Source organism: Pelophylax lessonae (assembly GCF_965119305.1).
Source record: "Pelophylax lessonae genome assembly, chromosome: 8".
Lineage (NCBI taxonomy): Eukaryota > Metazoa > Chordata > Amphibia > Anura > Ranidae > Pelophylax > Pelophylax lessonae.
This window is the reverse complement of record NC_138775.1, coordinates 268,823,303-268,849,569: the sequence shown is the minus strand read 5'-3', so window position 1 is coordinate 268,849,569 and position 26,267 is coordinate 268,823,303. Positions and strand designations below refer to the sequence as shown.

The window sequence follows — 26,267 nt, the reverse complement described above, 5'->3', positions numbered from 1 at the left end:
CCATCTTTAAGCACTTTGTCCGCTTGTATGGAACAATTTAACTGACACCCCCCTCCCCCTCCATACTTGGGGACTTTCTCTCGGTTAAACTGATACTAAATAGTAGTTTGATAGTTTATAAAGATATGGGTTTAACAACACATTAAGTGCTTGGAGACAGGAAAAGGGCCATCTGTGAAAGCCTATTGGTCGGACAGCTATGGAGGGAGAGCACCTAGTCCGACCTCACAGCTTGACTTAGACATGTAGTACTTTGTTCCCTGTAGAACAGAACATCCAAGTGAGATTTCTTCTTTAAGTGATCCAAAATGCTATAGTAATGTACTTTGGAACCCCGCCATACCACATTTTGTCCCCTGGGTACCCTTGCTCCACCCAGTAAAAAAAAATGAACCTAATGGGGAATGCTACCCAAAGCTCTGCTTTCCATGGTAAGAAAACACATCTAGGTCTTTTATATACATTATACATAGAATTCAGATCAAATTATCCCTTTTGATAATTCTTTCCCCATTTTTGAGTTACCCATTGGAACTCTAGATGGCTATTTTTTTATTTCTAAAATTTGTCTTCCCTGTAGGTTAGCAGCCCAGGGCAAATGCATATCTAACATACTAAAAAATGGCAAAAACTTCCAGATGTTCAGCTCTCCTTTTTTTAAGGGCATTTGTCATGACAGAAATATAAGAGGCTCCATTGGTGACATTTTAGAACCTGTATCTGGGCTATCTTCTTCATCAAGAGCTACTAACCAGGAACAAGAATGATGCAAGTGGTAGGTCACCCTCTATTCAGTCCAAAGAAATAAAAGATAGCTGCGCTCACTACTTGAACATATACAAATATACACAGAATGGATAATGATGTTCCTCCAAAAAACAGATGAGGCTCACATGGTGAAGTATGTACGTTTATTGTATAAAAGGGAAAGGTAAAACACTCACATGTCATCTGTATGATTCAGGCATGTAGTCAGAAAATATGCTGCGGCTAGAAGCGCATCTGCATGGGGGCTGGCGTGCCTGACGCGTTTCGTCCTCCAAATAGACGTTGTCAAACGCCAGCCCCCATGCAGATGCGCTTCTAGCCGCGGCATATTTTCTGGCTACATGCCTGAATCATACAGCTGACATGTGAGTGTTTTACCTTTCGCTTTTATGCAATAAACGTACATACTTCACCATGTGAGCCTCATCTGTTTTTTGGAGGAACATCATTATCCATTCTGTGGGGTCCTTGGAGGTTTGAAGTTGTATTGTTTCTTATGAATGTTCTGTGGGAGATTTGATGCTGATTTTGAAGTGGACCCTTCCCTGGTGATCGCTTTCACATTTCATGCTCGTGGGACCTTCCGTAACAGGGGGTCTTAAACTCTGGTAAGGGCATTATTTATTTTCTTGCACGTGGTGAACGTCAGTACTGTGTCTTCACTTATGGTGTTGGAGTTCATTTCTATCAAACATTTCTGCATCTCAGCATCTCATTTAACGGACTTCATGGACTTTGTTCACTCATTGTCTTTTTAATGTTATAATTTGATGTGGCGCTGTACTTGCACATAACAATACCCTCTATTCAGTACAGCGAAGGTTTGGGATGATGACCCAGAGATGTTTTCTTGTAAAAAAAAAAATGGTTGGTTATGATAGCTTTAATATTTATGTCACAACAAATCTCCAAGGCACCATCAAAATTCTCAAGTGTGGTGTTTTGAAGTTCTGCTCTTCATACTAAGGATGTAGCCAAAAATCGAGAAAGGAGCACCAAAACATTTTGCACTTTGGAACCATGGTGGTCCAGAAAGAGAGGCTGAGCTTCTGGAAGTTCAGTGTATTCTCGTTTTTTTTTTGGGGGGGGGGGGTCCTTTTGTTCTTGTGGAACCTATGCTGGAAACCTTTTTTTTTATGATGTACACCCATTTTAATTACTTACATAGCCCAATCTAACCCTAGTGGGTCCTATAAAACAATGCAGATAGGAGGCACACAGTATCACCCCAACCTCAAAATGACCCCGCTATCGCGTCATTATTTAAGCTTTGTTTTTCCGCCTGCAAAAGCCGTGTTATGTCAGAATCATGGAATTTGTGTACTCTGTATGGGTTAAAGAACACTGCATTTGAACATTGGCAGAGGAATGGACATTTTTATTAGCACACATAGAAGTCTTTCACACTTGGGTGGCTGCTTGAGATGAACTCCTAAAAATATTCTCTGTACATTTCAACAATTTTATATATATAGACTGAACCCCCTTAAGCTAGTAAAACCCATCTGAATAAAAAAAAAAAAAAACACCAAAAAAAAATTAAAACTTTATGAAGGCACACCCATGCGAAACATACATAAACGGAAAATGTTTGTTATTTTGTTCTTTGAAAAAACATTTTTTTTTTATAATACTGATCGCGGATACCAACATATTAAACTTGCAGTTGATCTAGCTAAATGAAACGGTTGTAATCTTTTGAAGGCAATATTCTGTCATTAAACTGGAAACTGTTTCATATGCATGAGTTCAAGATGTTATTTCGCACAAAAAAAAATAAAAAAATAAAAAAAGGCAAGAGACTGCAAGCCTCAGAACGTTAAATAATATTATTTTCCTGTGCAATGATCCTCTGGTCCTGTTTATATTTTAGGGGGTTTATTTTATTTTATTTTTTTTAATATTTGTAAACCGCAGCCCACACCTATCGCCATCAAACTTTTTTTTTTTTTCCAAAAAGTTGTAAATTACAAATAAGAAGTCACAACTAATTGCCTCTAAAAGTAATTTCAGAGCTGTTACAGTTAGACTTTTTCATTTTTGTTTTTCTTAAAAAAAGGGGACAATGTGTACTGCGTCACAAGGGAATGCAGCTAATCAGAAAAAAAAAAAAAAAGAAGAATTAAGGTATTTACAAAAATGAACAATTCTAAAGAAGCCGGCCATCCCCCACATGTATTCGCGGCTGCTTACATCCAGCGCCGCTTCAAAGAGACCGCACCAGATCGCATCCGGTCAATATAAGCACCTTCACAGACATCTTTAAAGCCTTTTGTATGGTTCTGTGTGTTTATTGTATAATGATGTTTTTCAGGTAGATTATGCTCGTGAAAGAAGAGAGCGTCAACACGAGGTACCAACAGGAAAAGAGGATTTCTGCTCGTCCTGTAATGCCATACTGGGCTGTGCTGGGAGCTGGAAAGACACAAAGAAAAGAAAAAAAAAGTTAAATATTTTTCATTTAAATAGCCATATTTCAAGCATAAAAAACATATGGGTCATGGATAAAAAGGAAAAAAAACCCCCATTAATCTCCTCGCATTACAGCTGAACCTCAGGCTCCTCCTTTTTCGCATGACCATTGCAATGTAGCACTATGGCAGGGATATGCAAACTGTGGCCCTCCAGCTGTTACAAAACTACAAGTCCCATCATGCCTCTGCCTCTGGATGTCATGCTTGTGGTTGTCAGAGTCTTGCTATGCCTCATGGGACTTGTAGTTCTGCAACATCTGGAGGGCCACAGTTTGCATATCCCTGCACTATGGAATGGATTCTTTAACCACTTTAAGACCGAAGGATTTGCCCCCTTAATGACCAGGCCCTATTTTGCGATTCGGCACTGCGTGACTTTAACGGACAATTGCGCAGTCGTGCAACGCTGTACCCAAATAAAATGTATGTCCTTTTTTTCCCACAAACAGAGCTTTCTTTTGGTATTTGATCACCTCTGCGATTTTTATTTTTTGCGCTATAAACAAAAAAAGAGCAACAATTCTGAAAAAAAAAAATATATAATTTTCACATTCTGCTATATGACATTCTCAAAAAAAAAATTAAAAATCAAAATTTCTTAACATTTTAGGCCAATTTGTTTTCTGCTACATATTTTTGGTAAAAATTGCAATAAGTGTATTTTGATTGGTTTGCGCAAAAGTTATTGTGTCTACAAACTACTGGAAAGATTTATGTAATTTTTATTGTTTGTTTTTTTTACTAGAAATGGCGGCGATCTGCGATTTTTTGCGGGACTGCGACATTGCGGCGGACAGATCGGACCCCTGACTGACATTTTTTACACTTTTGGGGGTACCAGTGTCATTACTACAGTAATCAGTGCTAAAAATATGCATTGTTACTGTAATAATAACACTGGTAGGGAAGGGGTTAACTCTGTGGGTGAGCAAGGGGTTAAATGTGAGCCTAGGGGAGTGATTCTAACTGTGGGGGGGGGCGTGGCTTCTGAAATGACCATAGAGACATGTGATCCTATATAGAAGGATCACAGGAGCTCTATGATCATTCCAGGGAGAAGAACGGTCAGCTGTGTTTACAACAGATGACCGTTGTTCTCTCAGCGGGGAGCGATCGCTGGTGTCAGGCGGCAATCAGAGCCACCTGACCCGTGCATCGGCATCACCGTTGCCGAGTGGAGGCGGGAACGTGCTGCCGGCGGTGCGCGCTCGCCCCCTAGCTTCCCGTGCGTGACCGACATAGGTCTTCGTCGGTTTGCGCAGGAGAGCCACCCTGCCGCATTATAAAGGCAGCGGGTGGTCAGGAAGTGGTTAACTGCTTTACTCCTATTGTGAGCTGTAAGATGCTCATACTAAATGAAATTCAATGCTTGCATAATGAAAAAATATGATGTATTCTTCAATGCAGGGATGCCTGAAAGGTTAAAACCCTGCACTCATGTGACCCGTTTTCATCAGACAGCGGGCTGAAGTCTGGATCCGCTCACATGTCTGGACCGACACACGGCTCAGCCTCTCAGCGGGCCGCTCCCATCCCCCTCCTATTAGGTTATGACTAAGCAAATCTTTTTGTGAAATGCATTAACCATCTTGCTGCCTGTATGTCCATGATGTCTGCTATTTTGGATACTTTTCTTCAATAAACATCCTATTTGCCTTTTATTCGGAGTGCTGTCAATCTTCTCTTGTGCTCACTGCTGTTTGGATTACGGACCTAGACGAGCACCCGACTTCCAGGCTCTTATTACACACACACCTGAGTGGCTTTTTGTCCATCATTATTCAGCCGCTCCCTCCACAGTCCAGCAATCCAGTGAGCCAGGGGGGGCCAGGTCAGAGAGCTGCTGATTGACAGTCACCAGCTCTCTGATCAGATAGCCCTGAGAACTGAGCGATCAGTGGGGCTTGACCGCTCGGTTCTCAGTCGTACAGCCGGTGGGGGACAGAAAGGTAAGTATGAATCTGCAAAAAAATGGATTTCCATACTTCTCTTTTAAAGTGATAATAAAGCCTTGTTTTTTTTTTTTAACTAACATGTCATACCTACCTGCTCTGTGCAGTTGGTTTTGCACAGAGCAGCCCAAATCCTCCACTTATCAGGTTCCTCTTTCCTGCTCCTGGCCCCTCCCTCCTGTCGAGTGCCCCCACAGCAAGCAGCTTTCTATGAGGGCAGTCCCACGCCAGTGCTCCTGGCTCCTCCCTCCAGCCGGGTGCCCCCCACAGGCACCCAAGCAGGCGCGCTCCCAACCCACGGCTCTGTGTGTCACACGAGGAGATCAGCTCACTGATTGTGATTGACAGCAGCGGGTGCCAATGGCTCCTGCTGCTGCTAAAAGTCAATCAGGAGTGCGAGTCCCCAGAGAGGCAAGGCAAATGTAATTTCCTGATTGTGTGATTGGCTCACTGATTTTCTCTTCACTAAGATACAAGTCGGATTTTGAGCATCCCCTGCAACAAAAATTTTATTTTTGGTGATCAGTTCTCAAAAGGAAATCACATCTAAAAGGATGCAGACCCTGGCACATTCCTCATTAGAGCCCTGCAGGTGCAGTAGCTGATTGATAATTAAAAAGTCATTCCCACACAGATTCACGTGGACACAGGCAAATAAACAGCTATTTCTTCACAATAACAAAAGGCAGGAATCTGCAACAAAGTTTGATTGAGAGATTGTTATGTAAAACCTAATTGTATAATCATCATTCTCATTCTTGCTATACTTAAAAAAAAGTCTAGGGTTAAAATATTTTTTGAACATAACAAAATAATGGTCAAGGTGTGGATGCCACTAAATTCGTAGTACCTACATGCCAAATATGTTTACAAGCAACCAGAAAAATGACCATGAAGGGATTTTAATGGTACTTTCTTATTGAAAATTAAAATAAATTAAAACATATATAAAAGAAATATAAAATAATCATATAAGAAAATCACACCACAAAGCATATGGTATATACATTAATTTAATTTAAAAGGAAAATAAAATATAACACACCAATCATGATTACATTGTATCTTAAAAGTGTTTGTAAAGGCTGCAGGTTTTTTACCTTCATATAGTCTATGCATGAAGGTAAAAAAACTTCAATGTGCTGCTTCCCCCACTACCCCCCCCCCCAATACTTTCCTAAACCCCATCCAGATCCAGCACTGTGCATAGGAGCCTCAGGTCTCTTGGGTCGCCCTCTCCTCATTGACTGAGACAGCTAGGAAGGAGGGAGCAAGGGGTGGGGCCGAGCGGCACTCTGTGTGTTTCAGACACACAGAGGCGGCTCGGGAGCAAGCACAAACGTGTATCCCGAGAGCAAGCATCTTGCTCTGGGGGCACTTAGCAGGGTGGGGGGGGGGGGGAATTGGGGCTGCTCTGTGTATAACATGTTCTTTATTTTTAAAACTAAAAATCTGTAGCTTTGGTGTCACTTTAACCCATTCCAGAAGTCATCATACAAGTTTTTTATATATAAATATATACACTAAAATACCAAAAGTATTGGGATGCCTGCCTTTACACGCACATGAACTTTAATGGCATCCCAGTCTTAGTCCGTAGGGTTCAATATTCAGTTGGCCCACCCTTTGCAGCTCTAACAGCTTCAACTCTTCTGGGAAGGCTGTACACAAGGTTTAGGAGTGTGTCTATGGGAATGTTTGACCGATGGGACTGATGTGGACAAGAAGGCCTGGCTTGCAGTCTCCGCTTTAATGCATCCCAAAGGTGTTCTATCGGGTTGAGGTCAGGTCTCTGCTGCGCAGTCATGTTGGAACAGGAAGGGGCCATCCCCAAACTACTCCCACAAAGTTGGGAGCATGAAATTGTCCAAAATGTCTTGGTATGCTGACGCCTTAAGAGTTTCCTTCACTGGAACTAAGGGGCCAAGCCCAACCCCTGGAAAACAACCCCACACCATAATCCCCCCCCTCCACCAAATGATTTTGACCAGTGTACATAGCAGGGTCCATAAAGACATCGATGAGCGAGTTTGAGGTGGAGGAACTTGACTGGCCTTCACAGAGTCCTGACCTCAACCCAATAGAACACCTTTGGGATGAGTGGAGCCAGGCCTTCTTGTCAAACATCAGTGTCTGATCTCACAAATGTACTTCTGGAAGAATGGTCAAACATTCCCATAGACACACTCCTAAACCTTGTGGACAGCCTTCCCAGAAGAGTTGAAGCTGTTATAGCTGTAAAGGGTGCGCCAACTCAGAGTGGCAAACAACAGTGATAGAGCGTGCATGGAACAACGTGCGGTGATGACCTTTCTTGTGAACTATGGCATAAAACCCGCAGATATCTACAGGAGACTTCAAGAACAGTAAGACATTTGAATGGTGTAAGCGTTTCAAAGATGGCGGTATGTCCCCCAGCCGTGGTGGTTCCCAGCCCACAAAGGTATTGTCACACCTCCTTAAAGCCTGGACCTCAATCCAAGTGATTTACACCTGTTTGGACCCCTAAAAGGTTCCCTAAAAGAGTTCCTCAGAGGTCAGCATTTCTGCACTGATGAGGAAGTGAAGCAGGGATGGTTCAGGCGTATGGACAAATCTTTCTATGCTGAAGCTTTCCAGGCATGGGACAGTGGGATCAGTGTATAAATGTAGCAGGGGAGTATGTTGAGAAATAAATGCAGTTTCCACTCCTTGAAATCTGTTGTTTTATTATATAAACTCAAAAGTCACGATTTGACTTGAACGCTCCTTGTATATTTACATTACCTTTATAATATTTCAGCCGCTACCTGTATGCAGTACGCTAATCCTGATAAAGTGGGCAATCTAACAGCACGCAACGCATGGATGTTATGCTATGCAACTAATGCAATTAAAATAAATGACATACTAATATTGAGGACCCCCTCCCCCATGTCCCCATCTGCATCTTTAAGCTGGCCATTCACAAGTAGATTTTCGAGCGAACGTTGGTACAAATATTCCTAAAAACATATGTATGAAAATTCTCAGTACATTCAAGGATTTCACCAATGTCAGTTGAAAGTACTTCAAAATGTTGCTTGCTTTGAACATTCAATATTGGAATAAATGGACCCAAATGGAAAATAAATTCACTGCCTTTAAGGAGCTTACAATCCAAGGCCCCTAACTCACATTCATTCATCCATACACATACTAGGGCCAATTTAAACAGGAGCCAAATAACACCTTGGTGCCAGCTGCATGGAAATATGCGGCCTCTCGGCGCCTGGTCCCCGGCGCCGAGATGCCGCATATTTGCGTGAATTGCTGTCACTAGAGCTGTGACGAGAGCGCGTGTGCTGCACGCTCCAGGCACAGTTACTGGCGCCTAACTGAAAGCTCACGATTACTACTTGCGATTGGGAATTTTTGGATCACGTGACCACCGCGACAGCCTATCACAAGGGTCACGTAATCTTAAGCCCCACCTCCTGGCGTCAAACATCTTAGGGCTGGGAGGAGCAGGCGCAAAGAGGTTAACCTACCAGCATGTCCTTTGTGGGAGGAAATCCACACAGGCACAGGGAGAATACCGTGCTGGTAGTGCCGTGGTTGGTATTCAAACCGACAACCCAAGTGCTGCAAAGTGGAAGTGCTAGCCACTGATGAATGATCTACAGAGGCAATGGCTGCAGATACACAGTTACAACTAATGCAGAGGGAGTTGTTTCATCTTTGTATATCACCTCCCAACTTTTTGTGATGAGAACGAGGGACACCGATTACAAAAGTATGTAGGCATAGGACACCCCCGCCATGCCCCTTAAAGGAGAATTGTACAAAAAAAAAAAGAGGACACCCCCACCATGCCCCCTTAAAGGAGAATTGTACAAAAAAAAAATAAATAAATAAAAGATTATATAAACCCACAAGTGTTTTTTTCCCACTATTATTGCTTTATACTCGCTTTTTTACATTGGAATTTAGAAATTGAATGGAAAGTTTAGCACTGGGAAGCACTTATTGAAAGATAAATAGTGCATTTTATATACAACTATATAGATCAGACCTAAATGAGGGACAAATTTGAAGGAAAGAGGGACAGAGGGACATGGTTCCAAATCGGGGACAGTCAATGCAAGTCGCTCCGATGTCGCCCCGAAGTAGTACAGGAACTATTTATAAGATCACAGTTGATCCTATTAGAACGGTTCCTGTAGCACTGCATGGACCGCGACTTGTCAGGCTGACCAGTCGCATGACAAGTCTCGGTAGTGTGAATGGGCACTGAGAGAGATGGGATAAATCCTGACTTGAGCAAAAGTTGGTCTTAGACAATATTTAGGACCAAATGGTTCACTTTAATTGGAGGACTTTAGCTTTTAGCAGGTAGAACTAAAAGGAATATTTTTGCCTGCAAGTATGTACAGAATTCCAATTATAGTGAAAAACAAAAAAAAAAGTCAGTTTATTTGTGAGCAGTAAATGACTTTGAAAGCCAAATTAGGGGCTGTAAGAGTTCCGGGTGCAGCCTAGAAGAGATATCTGCAGCTTATTAAGCAATGCTCTTTAGTTAAGAGAAGCTTTCAGCTGTGACTGAACAGTCCATTTTTAAATAACCTCCATCGTCGGTTCACATTAATGTCCAGGCTGTCCGAATGACAGCCCCACTTTGCAGCTCCACAGACAATTTTACCTGTCACATGGATTAGCTGGCAGCGGGGCTGCTAACTGTAGATTAGAAAACCGCGAACATCCATTTTCATATTGGGGACCTATCAATAGCGTTGGAACGTTTCACACTGAGGCACCGATACTCTGAATAGCAGAAACTCATACTGTCTGACAAGGGACGGCACATTTACATAGTCTGGGTTTTTAATACATGAAATAAGTGTGTGACCCTTTCATGAATAAGGGTCTTTTAAGCCTTTACAAGCTGAGAAATTCCAATCAAAGGGCATTTTCCCTTCAGAATTTACCTGAAAATTGAACATTCAGAAAGGGTGCTTCTGCTACAAGTAATATTTGATTACCATAATGAGCCCATAGATAATCTGTCTCCAAAGCGAAGCCTTTACATGTGAGGAGGTGCTATGCTTACGAATGGCGATTCTAAATTTGGTTTGGCTGTCATCGAACCTGCTGCTTGAGGACCGTCCAGCATAATAATCTGCACACTGGCAGTCTGAAGCCATGCCTGCTATGCAGTTCAATATTACTAAGGTAGGTGACTACCACAAATAAGTCACCTAGACAGCTTGGTCTGCCATAAATGCCCCATGCCTCTGAGGTAGGCAATGCCCGTAGTCAGCTGTCCTTGATAAGCAGGCCAACTAAAAGTGGAAAACAAGCATATGGAGGAGGAGCACCATCTTCATAGGACTCCTTTATGCAGGGGCTGACTGGCAACTTTTGGCCCAGGGGGCAAGTATAAACATGAGGTCCATGGTGCAGCGACTCGGCCCCCCTCCCACTCTCCCTCTTCCCGGCCTCCTCCTGACCCCCATTCCAGGCTGAAGCTCTTCTCCAGGTACTCTCTACTCACCGGCCGAAACCGGGTTCCCAACCTAGCCAGCAGGGGGCGGTTGGGGGGAGCTGGGACAGCCCGGTTGGGGCTCCAGTGGGGCATGGAACCGAACTCTGCTCAGACACAGTTTACACCATCCATGTTAGGGAGGAGGCCGCGCTCTCTCCTTTTCTTCAACCCGCACTCAGTAGGTCAGCAGTGGGGACTTTTTAATTCTATTCACCAAGAATCCTTTAGGCATGTCTGTGGCAGAAGTGGTGCAGCCTTTTCACGGGGCATCAGAGTGGTCCAGGAGGAAATTGCCCCCCTGCCCCCTGGCCCAGTCCTCCCCTGCCTTTATGAATAAAAAAAATAAGTGACAATATATTCACAAAGGAAATACAGTCAAGTGCATGTAACAATTCCCATCACACCACCAGACACGTGCCCATCAGCTAGGGCACAGCCTACACGTTTTAAGGATGATGCCCGCTTCCTCAGAGCTAAAAACGTTTAGCTCTGAGAAAGAGGGCATTGCCCTTGAAACATGTAAGCTGCGCCCTAGCTGATGGGCACGTGTCTGGTGGTGTGATGGGAATTTTTACATGCACTTGACTGTATTTCCTTTATAAGTATATTGGCGAATATTTTATTTTCTTCATTACAGAGTCTTACAAAAATGCACTAGTGCCAAAGAATGGTTCATAGAAGAACGGGCACATCTGCCAACTCTCTACTCTAATCACAGATTACGGGCAGTTAGGCGTTTGCCAGTGCAAATGTGCATACGCACTGAGCCACAAACAACTGCAAACATTGATCCACAATGCACGCAATGCATGACAGATCCTGGAGCCCAATGCCCTATTCAAAGTCAGCAGTGTGATCCACAAGTGGCTGGATGATCTTCAGCCTCCCGTGTGTTCCTGTGTTCTGCTATTATTGGATTCCCTGTTACTGACAGGGAATTCCCTGGATTCCCTGTTACTGACCCGGCTTGCCTTTGACCTGTCTTGTCTCCATTCCTGGCTCCTGACCCTTGGCTTGTTCTACCGACTCTGCCTGTTTTCCAGTGTATGACCTCGGCTTACCCTCCTGACTCTGCTTCTGCTTGACTTCCAGTGTATGACCTTGGCTTGTTCCTAATTCAGCTCCCTGCCGCTGCTCCTGGCTGATATTGCTTGTATGACTCCTGACTTGACTCCTGACCCTGCTATCCAGCACCGCCTGGTACGTATGAAGGACTCCTGCCCTGCAGTGCATCCCGCTCGTCCGGCTCTCATCTGGTGTACATCACTTCTGCACTTTAGCCTATTGCAGCTAGCAACCCCTGATTCTTTGGGCATAGCATTCCCTGTCATCACCTTCAGGGTTATTCTGCACTCATATGCAAGGGAGCCCTCTCAACATTCTGGCCTCTAACCAGGTACGTGACAACTAGGCTGGTGCTCCTCCTTCTTATGCTTGTTTTCTAGTACTGGTTTTCAGCAAAAAGAAGAGGGCAGCAAGGCAGGTGTAGCACGTGCGGTGGAGGTTGGCAGTGATGTATATCTCCAGTTGTCTTTACTGTCTCCCTCCTTGCTGGCCTACATTTACACAAATTATTCCCCTTCAGTCTACCTTACCTCAACTCTAAGGTTAATCTTTTCACGAAAAATGAAAGCAGTAAACTCGAGATATCCTGGCTGCCCCTCTAGTAATTTAATCGTTTTAGGGGGCAGGCCTGGCTTGAAAAGGGAGTGCGCATGCCCCTATGTGGTACACTGCATGCTCTGAAACGCGTTACATTCTGGTCCTGAGCCCTGCCCGCGTCATCCTGCTTCTGGCTGTGCTCCACCTGCTTCAGAAAGGACTTTAGCAGGCGTTCTCCTCCACTCGGGGACTCCTGTCACATTCCACCTGGCAGTACCAGCAGCTCCTGCGGCCCACTGCAACTGGCATTCCGGACCTACACTCATTGATGTGCCTGTTTTTTACCTATCTATTAAGCAAAAGGAAAAAGATATACCACCGTATGTGAAGCTTAGGTCTTCTGCTGCAGCCACTGGGTGTAATTCGGATGTGGATCCCAGCTCTGCTGTCCTAAACATTGATTGCTGTGGATGATGGTTAATCCCAAGAGGGGCAAGTTCTCTGGTGAGTGAGGCACAAGAGGAAGAAGGGGAGCACGTTTGTGGAACACCAGCAACCAGCACTTATGTAAAGAACTGGTTGGAGCACTTTAAAGAGCACCTCTCACTTTATGAGTTTGATTAACTTTTAAAGGAACTGCTTTTCATGCATTTTTATATTTTTTATTTTTATTTTTTACACATTTTTATTCTACCAGCAGTCTTTTGTGTATAAAGCACAGTTGTGAAGTACTTTAAAGAGCACCAGTCACTTTTTTGATCCCCGTTTTGATCACGGGTAATTTATTTAATGATAGCAATTTGTTGCTTTTATTCTGTGTTTACCTGCATTCACGTTTATCAAACACTGGTTATTCATCTATAGCTCCTTTTTTATTTGAGCATAAAGCACTTTATGGAACACAATTATAACCCTTCCAGAGGCTGCATATTTACATTATACATACAGTGTTTTAATTTGCTGTTCTAATAGATTGGCAACAGTTCAATTATCAAAGATGGCGCCCGCTGTGTGATGTTCTGGCTCAAACGAGGGCGGTAACTTGCTGCTCTCGTATTATTTAAGTGGTGGAATCAGCACGCCGCTCGTACCCCCCAGGAAGACGTCATCTGTGACGAAATGTGTTGGGACCGGCGTGCTGACGTCACCACGCAACAACCCAGAAAGGACGGGCGACGGTGTTTTCTTTTGCTGGCTGTTTGTGATAACACTTTTTATCTTCTCAAATGTGAGTTTACCTATATACTTTTATAATAAATGGTGGTTTTACAATATCACACGATGGAGGCTGTTTTGTGTTCTGCATGATAATCCTTGAGGACATCGTTGTGGGCATACAACACTTGAGGGCAATATACATATATATAGACCTTTCCAGCAATTGCTTCAGGTCCACCAATCCGATAGAACTGACTAAGATTGATGTTATCAGGCTCTTTGTCTTATGATCTCTGGTAAGTGCATGAGTGTGTTTTTGTGTACTGAGCACCGTGGAAGAATATTCTCTTATTCTCTTACTCTTATTGGTGGAGGACATTCGTTATTCATTCACTATCCTACACTCAGAGATTTGGGACTTTTATATTGTGCTGTATCTTTTGCACATTTTTTCTATTTGACATTTTTTTCAATTTTCACTACTATTGGGATTTATTGTGTCACAATATTATTTGTACTTAATATTTATTGTCACTATTAATATCTTTTCAGTGTTTTTCATTTCATATACACTGTTTCAATTTAGCGCAGCTTTATTTTTATTTTTGCATATTTACATTGCTAAGCAGCGCCCTACCCACTATACACCTTTAACACTACCAAAAACATTCCCCTTTCTCAGGGGTGTTTTTTAGGGGGGCAGCAGCTTCTAAGGTTTGATCCAACACCACACACTGCACGGTACTAGCTTTTAGTTATTTGCAAATATTGTCCACTTATTTCGGACATATTTCAAGGTCCAATTTTTTTTGAGTTGTATTTTAATTTATTTTAATTTAAATTTTATTTTTATTTTTGAAGAATAAGAGCACCTGATATATATCTTTCGGAATAATCATTATAAATAAGGCCCAACTGAGCACAAATATTTTATCTAATGAAAGGGCACTATATATAGCAACAGAACAGCGCCATACCTACCACTCTAAACAATCCTAATAAAGGCCTCTTGACCCCTGTAGGGAAAGAGAGCCTTGACTGATGGGGGCATGACCAGGAGTTGGGATTAAGCAGGATGCTATATGTCAGTGGTCCTCAACCCTGGCCCTCAGGGCCCACTAACAGGCCAGGTTTGCAAGATAACTGAAATACATCCCAGGTGATATAATTTGCTGCTCAGTGATTGCAGTACTCTAGTCTGCATCTCCCCAATACCTAAAATCTGGCCTGTTAGTGGGCCCTGAGGACCGGAGTTGATGACCACTGCTATATGGGACAAAAGGATTGGATGGAGCCTTGGGTATGGGGATGGGCCTGAGCTCAGTTAAGAGGACCTTCCCAAGGAATTCTGGGTCTTTTGAGAAGAATCGCGGTGAAGAGCTGAACACCCCCCCCCCCCGCCCTGTTGTTCGGTCGGTCTGTCACAGCTTTCGTGGCGGTTTTTGACCTTGCCAGCAGCTCAAGTTCCGGTAATTAGTTACGCCCTTGTTTGTAAATTGGTGGTAGGCTGTCTGCCAGGCACTGATGGTAAGGACAAACCCTTACCCCTTTTTGGAAGTTAAGTTAATGACTAAGAGTGCTCACAGTACAACTGTGACTGGCACTGGTCTAGACGTGTTCTGGTTTGTTATTGGAAAATAAATAAAAGCTGTGGCCTTTTCCTTTCCAACTTAATCGTGGTAAGTGTGGCTTTTTATATGGGGAAGGGGCAAGGGGGTGTTGGTTACTACGTTAACTTTGTTTCTGGGCCTATGCGCCCCAGCAGTCATGCAGACTGTGATCGTCCAGCGACACCAACTCATATTGTGAGTGAGGGCTGGGGTATAATTCTCCCAGGGTGCTTCTCTCAGGCTAAGCAAAGTCACTCAGCTGCAGCTCTGTACTAGTGTTGAGCGAACACGGACTGTATTATTCGGGTCCGTACCGGATAATTGGATTTTTGTTACCTGGACATGGACCCGAAAACTTTACTGTATATTCGGGTTTTAAATCCGTGTAGAGTAATTTTATTTCCTGTTTTGTATGTAATGGCTCGGTTTTAATGGCGGGCTTTCAACAGCCAATCAACAAGCGTTTAACTGGTGTGCCATAGAAGCCATCACAGCCATGCCTACTAATGGCATGGCTGTGATTGGCCAGCTGAAGCATGTGACCCAGGTCTTTATAAGCTAGAGACACAGCGCGCTGTGCGTCAGTCTGCTGTAGTGTAGGGAGAGAGCACACACAACGCTGCTGGCTGCTGCTGATTAGGGACAAACAGGGAAAAAAAACATTGTGCCCGAAAAGAATGCAGGGACAGGTCGGAGTGTAGGCAGGGAAAGATAGAAGAGCATTTTAGGGACAGGCTGGAGAGAGTAGGCAGGGAGAGATTAGGAGACACAGGACAAAACAATCGTACGTTAGCGATCTACATCGATTTTGCTGTGTGGGGGGTGGTGCAGTGAACAATCTTTTTTGCCCTCACTTGAGTCCACTGAGGAGGAGGAGGAGGAGGGAGAAAAAAAAATATTTTTATAAGTCTGTTGTGTGCAGCGTTCAGCTATATTTTACTACACAGTTCAGTTCTAATCTGCTATTTAAAAATTACAAATTTAAAGGGGATTTTTTTTTAGAGCACTTGCCATGCTCTTAACTACATTTTGCTGCCATTTGCAGCACTCTAGCCCTTTCCATTCGTTTTTTAGAGCCATTTTAGTGCCTGAAAGTTCGGGTCCCCATTGACTTCAATGGGGTTTGGTGTCCGGGTAAAGTTCGGAAAAAGGACACGGACCCAGACTTTTTTTTCAAGTTCCGCCGAACCCGCCGAACACGGACATCCAGGTGTCTGCTCAACTCTACTCTGTACCAATTCTAATGTTTTTTTTGGAAAACTTATATTGCTTTTAGAAGCATTTTTTCACACTGACTTAAAAAAATAACCACTGTAATCAATGGGCAAAGCTAGAACAGCAGCTACCAGGGTAAGGCAATCTTTTTTCTACATATTATTACTGCACATTGCAAAGAGGTTTCAGGCAGCAAGAAAAAAATACATCAGACGCTACAAAGAGGTATCGGCATGGGGATAATATGGTTAGAGGGATGAGTTTAATAAGGACAAGGGTTCATTGCTAAAACCCCTCATTGCCCTTGGTGTCAATAGGACCAGAACAGTGTGAATAAGCAATTATTTCCAGGAGCTTCTCCACACAAACCAATCAAGCTAAGATAACCAGGGCACGAAGAGGAGAGCACTGTGTGACTAACGCTCTGTTTTGTGCCTCCAAATTTCTGTTCCATGTCTTGAAAAATCTGAGTTTATGGAATTTCTTGGACCGCCTCTCACTCTCCACTAGGGGAGAGGCTGATCAGAGTCTAAGGAAATCTGGGATACCCAGGGAGATCAAGGAGTATGTTGCAGGTCTATGGCAGTGTTGATCAACAAGGGTGCCTTCTGGGTTGCCAACTGGAGCATGGGATCCAGTTTGTCCTGGATCAGCATCATGAGTTGCCATGGTGCAGGTGGCCTGGCCACCAGCACCATGACAACAAATAACCCTCTAGGGCCAGAACATACCGCATCATTTGTTGGTATTTTGATGGCGGCCTGCTAGCCCACACCATGGCAACCCAAGACTTTTGGCCTTGGCAGGTGACATGCAGAGCCACCCTCCCATTATTCAAGGGAAGATGAAAGCCCACCTTCTCCAGACTTCTTCCACCTCCCACCAGAAGGTAGAGCTGTGGAGTAAAGAAGAGACTGTCTGACTAGGAGGCTCCATGATATGGCAACTGTGTGATTTGGGGCTATGTGATAAGTGACTATGTGGTAATGGGGGGGGGGGGCTCTGATGTGACAGGGAGGCTCTAATATTAAGGGTGGATATGATGGGGGGGGTGTATAGAGTGCATCTGATGTATCTTTTAGATTGTAAGCTCTAACGAGCAGGGCCCTCTGATTCCTTTTGTTCCAAATTGTAGTGTAACTGTAATGTCTGCCTTCATTTTGTTAAGTGCTGCGTAAACTGTTGGCGCTATATAAATCCTGTATAATAATAATAATAACAATATGGGGTGACTCTGTTGTGATGGGGAGATCTCATATATAAGGGACCTCAGATGTATAGGGGGGGCTCTGATGTAATAGGGTGCTTCAGGCGTAAAGGAGGAACTCTGATATAATGGAGGGGACCTCTGACATAATGAGTGACCTCTCATGTGAAGGGGGTCCCTGCTGTAAAAGAGGGACCTCTGATGTAATATTTTAGACCTGGGTGTCTTGAGATTTTGCATTCTTTTAAAAGGGTAGGCAACTGAAAAAAGGTTGGGAAACATCGGTATAGGGAGTCTAATGGATTGCTACTTTCAAGTACTTTCTTCCCTTTGGTAGAATTTAGATGAGGTTTGTTAGAAAAGAGTAAAATGTATCCACTTTACCCAGGCTGGTCAGATAATTTCTGCTCGTCTTATCTGGATAGAGTATTCCTTTACAGCGGTTCTAAAGGCAGAATGTTTTTGACCTGTGGATTAATGATCAATAAGCAGCATAAGAGGCGGTGGAAGCACAGATCCTCAGGATCATTGAAACAGAAGCATAAGAGATCCCTCCATTGCAGGTTCTCAGGTACAGTTTCCTCTCCAGCAAAGAAAACAGTGAGCATCACAATATTGTGTCTCCTGGAGGAAGGGACCATATTAGTGGAGAAGCAGGGCTTTGATCCCTAATGTTAGAGTTGCTCCCCCATGACTGACTGGTAACTTGATGACTAGTGCAAGATTAATCAAGAAGCCGCATGAGAGGTATGGGAAGCACAGACCCTCAGAATGAATGAAACAGAAGCAGGGAGATCCGTGCATTGTAGATGCTCAGATACTACTTCCTCTCCAGCAAGGAGAACAGTGAGCAGCACAGTAGTGACATCACCTTATTTCACCCCACACATGTTCTGAAACTAACAGTCAGAGGCAGCAGTGCCTTAGATCATTGGTCCTCAACTCCGGTCCTCAGGGCCCACTAACAGGCCATATTTTAAGTATTACCTTGGGGAGATGCAGACTAGAGTACTGCAATCACTGAGCAGCAAATGATATCACCTGGGATGTATTTCAGTTATCTTGCAAATCTAGCCTGTTAGTGGGCCCTGTAGGCCAGGGTTGAGGACCACTGCCTTAGATGATCTCACACTGCAGGTATACAGCTATGAGGCTCAAGTCAAAGAAGGAAGCCTTATATTTTTTCAGGTGTCATTTAGGACAACAGGCATATTGCATTAGGGTGTGCACCCCAAAGCCCAAACACACATGTCTTTCCATGCTGCCTCAGCTGCACAGGGCAGTGAATGAATGGGAAGGGCTCTGTGCTGAGTGGCTTCCTGTTCATTCACAAACTGAAGCATAGTAAACACAGCTTACTATGCTTCAGTTATGAATGAACACAGTGAGTGAGTGTATTGTCTGTGTTCATTTAGAAAAGGCGCTGGTATATGACATATTTACTAGCCCCTTTTCCCCCTCTCCATCCTTTCACCAGAAGAGGAGGGAAGCCACCAGCACTACAGGGGGGTCGTCAACATGGGGAAGTCCAGGCAGTAAGGGGAATAAGCACCGCATGTGGTGATTAGGGTGTGCCCATGCACACCTGGCACACCCTGTGCGCACATCTATGACAACAGATACATTTTTTTAGGGTACAGTTAACATTTCTAGATGTTCCCTATAAGAAACCAGATATTTTACTATTTGAATTTGGTCCATTTTAAGCTCAGATAACTACAGCCGTATTTTAGTAGCAGTATTTAGCTGTCTGGCAGAAGTTCTCCTTTAACTAATTAACTTATTTCCAGTATACAGTAACAATTACAAAGGTATCCCTTTCTGGTTCTCGTCTAATGAACACCTACAAAGCCTTGTCATAATAATCCAACGGAAGGAAAAGGCCTCATATATAAAGGACCATTAAGAATAAAAAAATATTTCTTCCATTCTTTCATATTTTTTATTTTTTTTCCCTTTGTCATCAGTTTTTCCAGCAGAAAACTAGAACGGCTGCAGTTAATGATGAAGAATAACAATAGCGGGATCCGAGCATCTCTCTATAATGGTGTGACAGTCGTTTTCTGCGAATGGCGTTTGTAATACAATGACACCATTCTGCTCGTTTTTTTTTTCTAAAGCTTGTGGCTGCTTTCATGCGCTTAATCGCAGCTGCAGCGCCCAGTCACGAACAGATGCGCACGGCATTTCCGCGAGGCGCCGCGGCTGATCTGTGATACGTTTTTTATTCTTCATCTCCCTTTCTTGTCTGTGTGGCAGACATCACACCGAGAGCTTTCAATAAACACCGATACGGTGGAGGGAAACTATTTCTGCTTTCATTAAGGCACAGATGTGCAGGCGGAAACATCTAACGGAGAGTTCTAAACCTGCATCCTATGGATGGGAGTGTAAAGATTTTATTAACGCCACTTTTCTACTTCTGTGTTTGTGCTCTGCAGTGGTTTACGTTGTGCGTTTAGATGTGAGGTTACCCTAGGCGCAATGTCACTCTTGCCCACATGCTCCCCCTTATATTATTCTATTATTTTTAACTGTTTTATTATTAACCTGTTCTAAGTGAAATAGGGGGTCAGTGATTGCTAACCTTCTGAAAATGCTAGTTTCCTGGCTGTTATGCTGATGATGATCTTTTTTGGCTTCAATATTTTCTGTTTCATTGACCTGTAAGGCTTCATGCACACTGGACGTTATCAAAACGTCAGTAGAGAGCTGTAGCTGTAGAAGACGTTTTTCAGCTTTTTTACAGCAACGTTTTTTTTTAGCTTGCCCCATGCATCGGCAGCAGGGACTCCGATGCACGGGGCAGGCGGCTCCGATTGCCGCCTGACATATGCGATTGCTCCCCGCTGAGAGAGAAAAACGGTCAACTGTTGTAAACACAGCTGACCGTTCTTCTCTCTGCAATGATCACAGAGCGCCTGTGATCCTTCTATATAGGATCGCAGGTCTCTATGATCATTTCACAAGCCCCGCCCCCCACAGTTAGAATCACTCCCCTAGGCTCACATTTAACCTACTGAACACCCACAGGGTTAACCCCTTCCCTGCCAATGTCATTTTTATAGTATCAGTGCATATTTTTAGCACTGATCAGTGGCGGCCGGTGCGTTGGGGGCGCCGCCCCCTCTATCCATGCGTCCAGCCCCCTAATCTGCATGCAGGGCGCCGGACACATGGCTTTTTTATTTTTTTTAATCACCTGATTAGAGCCAGAGGCTCTGATAGGCTTCAGCAAAGGGTGGACCCGGGGCGCAGAGCAGTGCGCCCCAAGCTCACTCATTGTGTGACAATAGCTATTGTCGCACGAATCCTCCTCCTGGCCAATCAGGAAGCAGGTCCTGATTGGCCGAAAGGCAAACCCCATGCCATTGGCCGAGGAGGAGGTGGGAGGACTGAGGACTCGAGGAGACACTGGGACTGAAGAGAAGCCGCCGCTACAGGTAAGTGCACTGGTCTTGGGGGGGGGCTTGGCACGCTGTTCACTCTGCATTGAAAGGGGGCACGCTGGTCTCTGCATTGAAGGGGGCATGCTGGTCTCTGCATTGAAGGGGGCACGCTGGTCACTGCATTGAAGGGAGCATGCTGGTCACTGTTTTGAAGGGGACACGCTGGTCTCTGCATTAAAAGGGGGCACGCTGGTCTCTGCATTGAAGGGGGCACTATGATCTCTGCATTGAAGGGGGCACACTGGTCTCTTCATTGAAAGGGGGCACGCTGGTCTCTGCATTGAAAGGGGGCACTCTGGTCTCTGCATTGAAGGGGGCACGCTTGTCACTGTTTTGAAGGGGGCACGCTGGTCACTGTGCATTGAAAGGGGGCACGCTGGTCACTGTGCATTAAAAGGGGGCACGCTGGTCACTGTGCATTGAAAGGGGGCACGCTGGTCACTGTGCATTGAAAGGGGGCACGCTGGTCACTGTGCATTGAAAGGGGGCACGCTGGTCATTCTGCATTGAAAGGGGGCACGCTGGTCACTGTGCATTGAAAGGGGGGCATGCTGGTCACTGTGCATTGAAAGGGGGCACGCTGGTCACTGTGCATTGAAAGGGGCGCACGCTGGTCACTGTGCATTGAAAGGGGGCACGCTGGTCTCTCTGCATCGAAAGGGGGCACACTGTGGTCACTCTGCATTGAAGGGGGCACACTATACCTTGATTACTGAAGGCCCCTTTCACACTTTTGTGACCTCAATGTCACGCAATTTTTTAAAGCGTTTTTTGCCGCAAAGCAATGCCTATTACATTTTTTGAGCACCAGCTGCCACTGGCACTGATTACTATAGTAATATCACTGGTCCCCTCAAAAGTGTCAAAAATGTCAGTTAGGGGTCCGATCTGTCCGCCAAAACATCACAGATCTCCACCATTACTAGTAAAAAAAAAAAACAATAAAAATGACATATATCTTTTCCGTAGTTTGTAGACGCGATAATAAACGCTTATTGCGATTTTTTTTACCAAAAATTTGCAGCAGAAAACAAATTGGCCTATAATGTTAAAAAATGTTGATTTTTAATTTTTTTTTTTTTTTTTTTGAGAATGTTAAATAGCAGAATGTGAAAAATATATATTTTTTTTTTTCAGAATTGTTGCTCTTTTTTTGTACATAGCGCAAAAAATAAAAATCGCAGAGGTGATCAAATACCACCAAAAGAAAGCTCTATTTGTAGGAAAAAAAAGGACATAAATTTTATCTGGGTACAGCGTCGCACGACCGCGCAATTGTCTGTTACATTAACGCAGTGCCAAATCACAAAATATGGCCTGGTCATTAGGGGGAAAATCTTCCGGTCCAGAAGTGGTTAAACGCTTGAGGTCACACATTACCCCAGGAATTATCTTTAACCTCATCCCTATCCTTTATTTTTTCTCTTATTCCCATTTCATTTTCCTATTCTCCTTACTTTTCTTGCTCCTCTTTTTTCCCTTCTTTTACTCTTCCCATGTGGTTCAGGTAGCAACTAGGAGTGATCAAACGGTTCGGGTCGACCATCGGTTCAACCCGAACGTTGGCTGTTCGAGGTTCGGCCGAATTCCGAACTTTTTGCTGAAAAAGTTTGGAATTCGGCAACCAGAACCGACCAAAATGCAATGGGACAGGAAATGGGCTTTAAAAGCCCGTGATTGGACCAGAACCATCAGTAAAAGCCAATTGAGGGGGCAGGAGAATGCTAGGAATGTGATTGGAGTGACTAGGGGGTCCATAGGCCAATCATTAGTGAATACGCCCCCCAGTATATAAGATAGTCCCTGCCAAATTCCTAGCATTGTTATACAGGGACATGGAAGAGAGTGGAAGCAGTTCTGTTACTTCTGCTACAAAGTGTCATTTAGCAATTTTTAGTGTGAGGAAAAGGATATCTAGTGTAGTTAGGGTGCTATTTTCCACTATAGTTAGCTTTAATAATTTAGTTTCTGTAGGGAAAGTGTTAAGTGTAAGGGGACCGTAGTGTAGTGTAGGGTTAACTGACTCTGACTGCTATGGCAGGGTGACAAAACCCTTCCATATCAGGGTGACCGCTATAGCGAAAAGATCGTTTCTCTTAGGTCACATTCAGTGCACTGATATGGCTTCTCGCCTGTGAGCATACTTTTTGCTGCAGGCGTTTATTGGGCTTATTTGAGGAGATGTTTGGAGTCAGGCATGACCCATGTCTGTATATATACACATACACATATATAGGTGTGAAAGTAGCAGAAACATATGCTTGCGCTAATTAAATCATTAACAGGCATATGTCTCCGCTCCTATAACACCTATATACAGTATGTGTGTATGTGTATAAATACATACAAGTGTGTGTGTATATATACCCCTATACAGAAGTTCAGATGTTTTGCCTGCCTCCAAAGACCCCGAAAAAGTCGAGGTTCAGAGTCGAGCGACTTTGGAGACACTCCAGTGTGAACCGAGCCTAACATCACCCCAAATATTAACCAACACAACACCAACATATTAACATATTATAAAAACAACACAAAATCCTGATCAACAACCAGAATTATATTTTCACCTCCAGCCCTCACAGAGAAGAATTATCCAACATGATCGCCATAGGCATAGGCAAAAATTATTACCTGTGTCGCTCTGTGGTGCATCATGGTCAGTGGTGGCTGGTGCTGAATGGGCTGGCAGACGGACTACACCATACCCCACCCCCAACCACACCAGCTCCAGCCCGCACTGTCCTCCCCCCCCCGGTCGTTGGCTCACTCACCCCGGGCAGGCAGCAGCGGCAGCGGCTTCCCCCTCAGTCTCCTCCTCCACTCCTTGGCTAATAGCATGGCTTTTCCTTTCAGCCAATCGGAAAATGGGCCAGGACCCACTTCCTGATTGGCCAGGAGGAGAATCAGTGTGGCAATAGCAAATATTCATTCGCTATTGTCACACAACTGGGTGGGCTCGGGGGGCGCAGTGCTCTGCGCCCCGAGCCCACTCTCTTTTGAAGCCTATTAGAGTCTCTGGCTCTAATCATGTGATTAAAAAAAAAACCCATTGGAATCCTTGCGCCGGGGCCCTGCATGTAGATTAGGGGGCCGGACACATGGATGGGGGGGTGGCGCCCCTGTGCTCCCAATGCACCAGCCGCCACTGATCGTGGTTGTAACAATCTGTCACTGATGATACTCCACAGACTGACCAACATAATGTGGAGTGGGTGGGAGGAGTTGTCCAAGATTAAATGTAACTTGAACAACATTCTCTTCTCCAACACTGTTGTAAAAGACTCCAATAACAACCCAACAACATCACCGGCCTTGCAAATCAGTTTGTTAAGTCTGTTGGTGTCGGACACCCTAAACCTGCTTCCCCAGCATGCCACTGCATACAGGAGAACGCTGGCCATTATATATTAATAAAACATCTTCAGCATCCTCCGGCAGATGTTAAAGGACCTCAGTTTCCTCAAAATGTAGAGGCGGCTCTGGTCCTTCCTATAGAGCACCTCAGTATTCTTGCCCCAGTACAGCTTATTATCTATTTGAGATAATTGTAACTCTCTACTACATCCACATCCACACCTCGGAGGGAGATTGGGGTCACCAGTGGCTTCCTCTTTCTGAAATCCACAACCAGCTACTTTATCTTTGTCTCATTTAGATACAGATGATTATCCTCACACCATTTGACAAGGTTCTCCACCACAGTCCTATTCCCCATCCATGATACATAAAAATGGGAAGAAGCCAGTTTTCAGCTGCTCATCTCCCTCCCTGTCCAAATATGAGTTACCCTGCTGCCTGGGCCCCCCTACTGGCCTGGGCCCCGTATAGGAGGACTGCTAGTACCCCCTTTTCCACGGCCTTGATGGAACTCAGTAAAGCTTTACCACATTTACTAAAGCCTCGTACACACGCAACGATTATCGGCCGGCCGATCGGTCGGCTATTTTGTCCAGTGTTGTTGTGTTGGTTGAAATGTGCCTAGACTGCACACGAATTTTCTCGGCCAACAAAAATCTACTTCAGAAGTGATGTCATGTGCTGGTTTACTTTCCGTGTGTTTTTTCATCTCTGAGCATGCCCAGTCTTGCTCATCAGATTTTTGTCTGCCGAAATCTGTACTGACTGACGGAAAATCGGCCGTTGTGGTGACGGCCAACAAAAATTTTATAGCCTGCACACTAGATTTTTTTCGGCCGAAAAGTCGGAGTCGGTTGTCGGAAGCATCATACTAACAAGCCGAAAAACGGCCGATCGGACGTTGGCCGAAAATTCACGGCCAACTATCAACGCGTGTGTACGGGGCATAAGCTGTTAACATTAGTGCAACTGCACTTGCAAAGTGCACAGTCTATTTGCCTTTAGCAAATCAACCCCTATGTACCAGTGTGTGTTTGTTATGTACTGTATATACCGATAACAACTTTGTTCCTGTCGTTCACCTCTGTATTTAGCGGTTTGAATGGGAATGACCTTTAAGTGCTTATTTTCCGCTTTCACACGTATAAGCACTTAAAAAGCACTTAAAAAGCTACAGTTTATATCTCCATTGACATTCAGATGTATAACAATAACAGGAGTAATATGATATAAAATTCCTTTGTACGCGTGCTACGTTTTGATGTATAATGAGCTGTAAATTTTCCACTGCCTTTGACACGCGTCACGCAGTAAATACATGCCTTGGATGAACTGGGATTTTTCTGGTGGCAGTGCCAGAAATCAGGCTTCAGCTGAGGTTTCCTCTCGATCCTCGTTATTTATGAGTCACGGATTTTAGGTGCCCCACCGCAATAAATTAGCCCATTCTCTTCCTGAACTAGCAACAAATTATATCACTCCTGGTGTTAACTTTCCTGAAATGGGTCAGTACTAGAGAGTTTCATTTACTATATGCCACTCCACGGCTTCTAATTGGCAGCATCCGCAGGATTGATGACACCGAGCCAACTGAACCTACTCAAAACCTAAAACCCCCATTACAGGAGGCCTCCTCCCTTCCTAGTGTTGCTGGGTAGGTAAAGATCATATTCAAAGATATATGAAAAAAGGAGAAAAAAAAAACCCACTAAGGTCCCTTTCACATCAGTGCGCTTAAAGGAGAAGTACAGTCAAAGCTCTTTTGGCTGTACTTCTCCTTTGGATCACAGGAGTGCAGTTCATCCTGCAGTCCTATGACCTGTTTTCAGCAGACAACGGGCTGAAGCCTGCTGTCAGCTCACATCACAGAGTCGGCCCATGTTCTGGAAAGAACGCAACCGTATGATCTGGATCCTGCAAAACGCCTGAACTGGCACCCGGCTCAGCCTCTCAGTGAGCCACTGAAAGCCTG

General features: G+C 44.3%; 1 protein-coding gene across 4 annotated transcripts in view; it reads right to left on the bottom strand.

Annotated features, from left to right (window-relative positions):
- Positions 1-2,378: 2,378 nt before the first annotated feature.
- NEGR1 (neuronal growth regulator 1) overlaps positions 2,379-26,267 on the bottom strand; it is an 846,722-nt gene continuing 822,833 nt past the window's right edge. For all 4 annotated transcript variants that reach the window (XM_082264787.1, XM_082264788.1, XM_082264789.1 and 1 more), the window contains one exon: positions 2,379-3,183. In XM_082264787.1, coding sequence (XP_082120913.1) covers positions 3,059-3,183 — 125 coding nt within the window. In that variant the 3' untranslated portion in view covers positions 2,379-3,058. The remainder of the gene's footprint in view (positions 3,184-26,267) is intronic.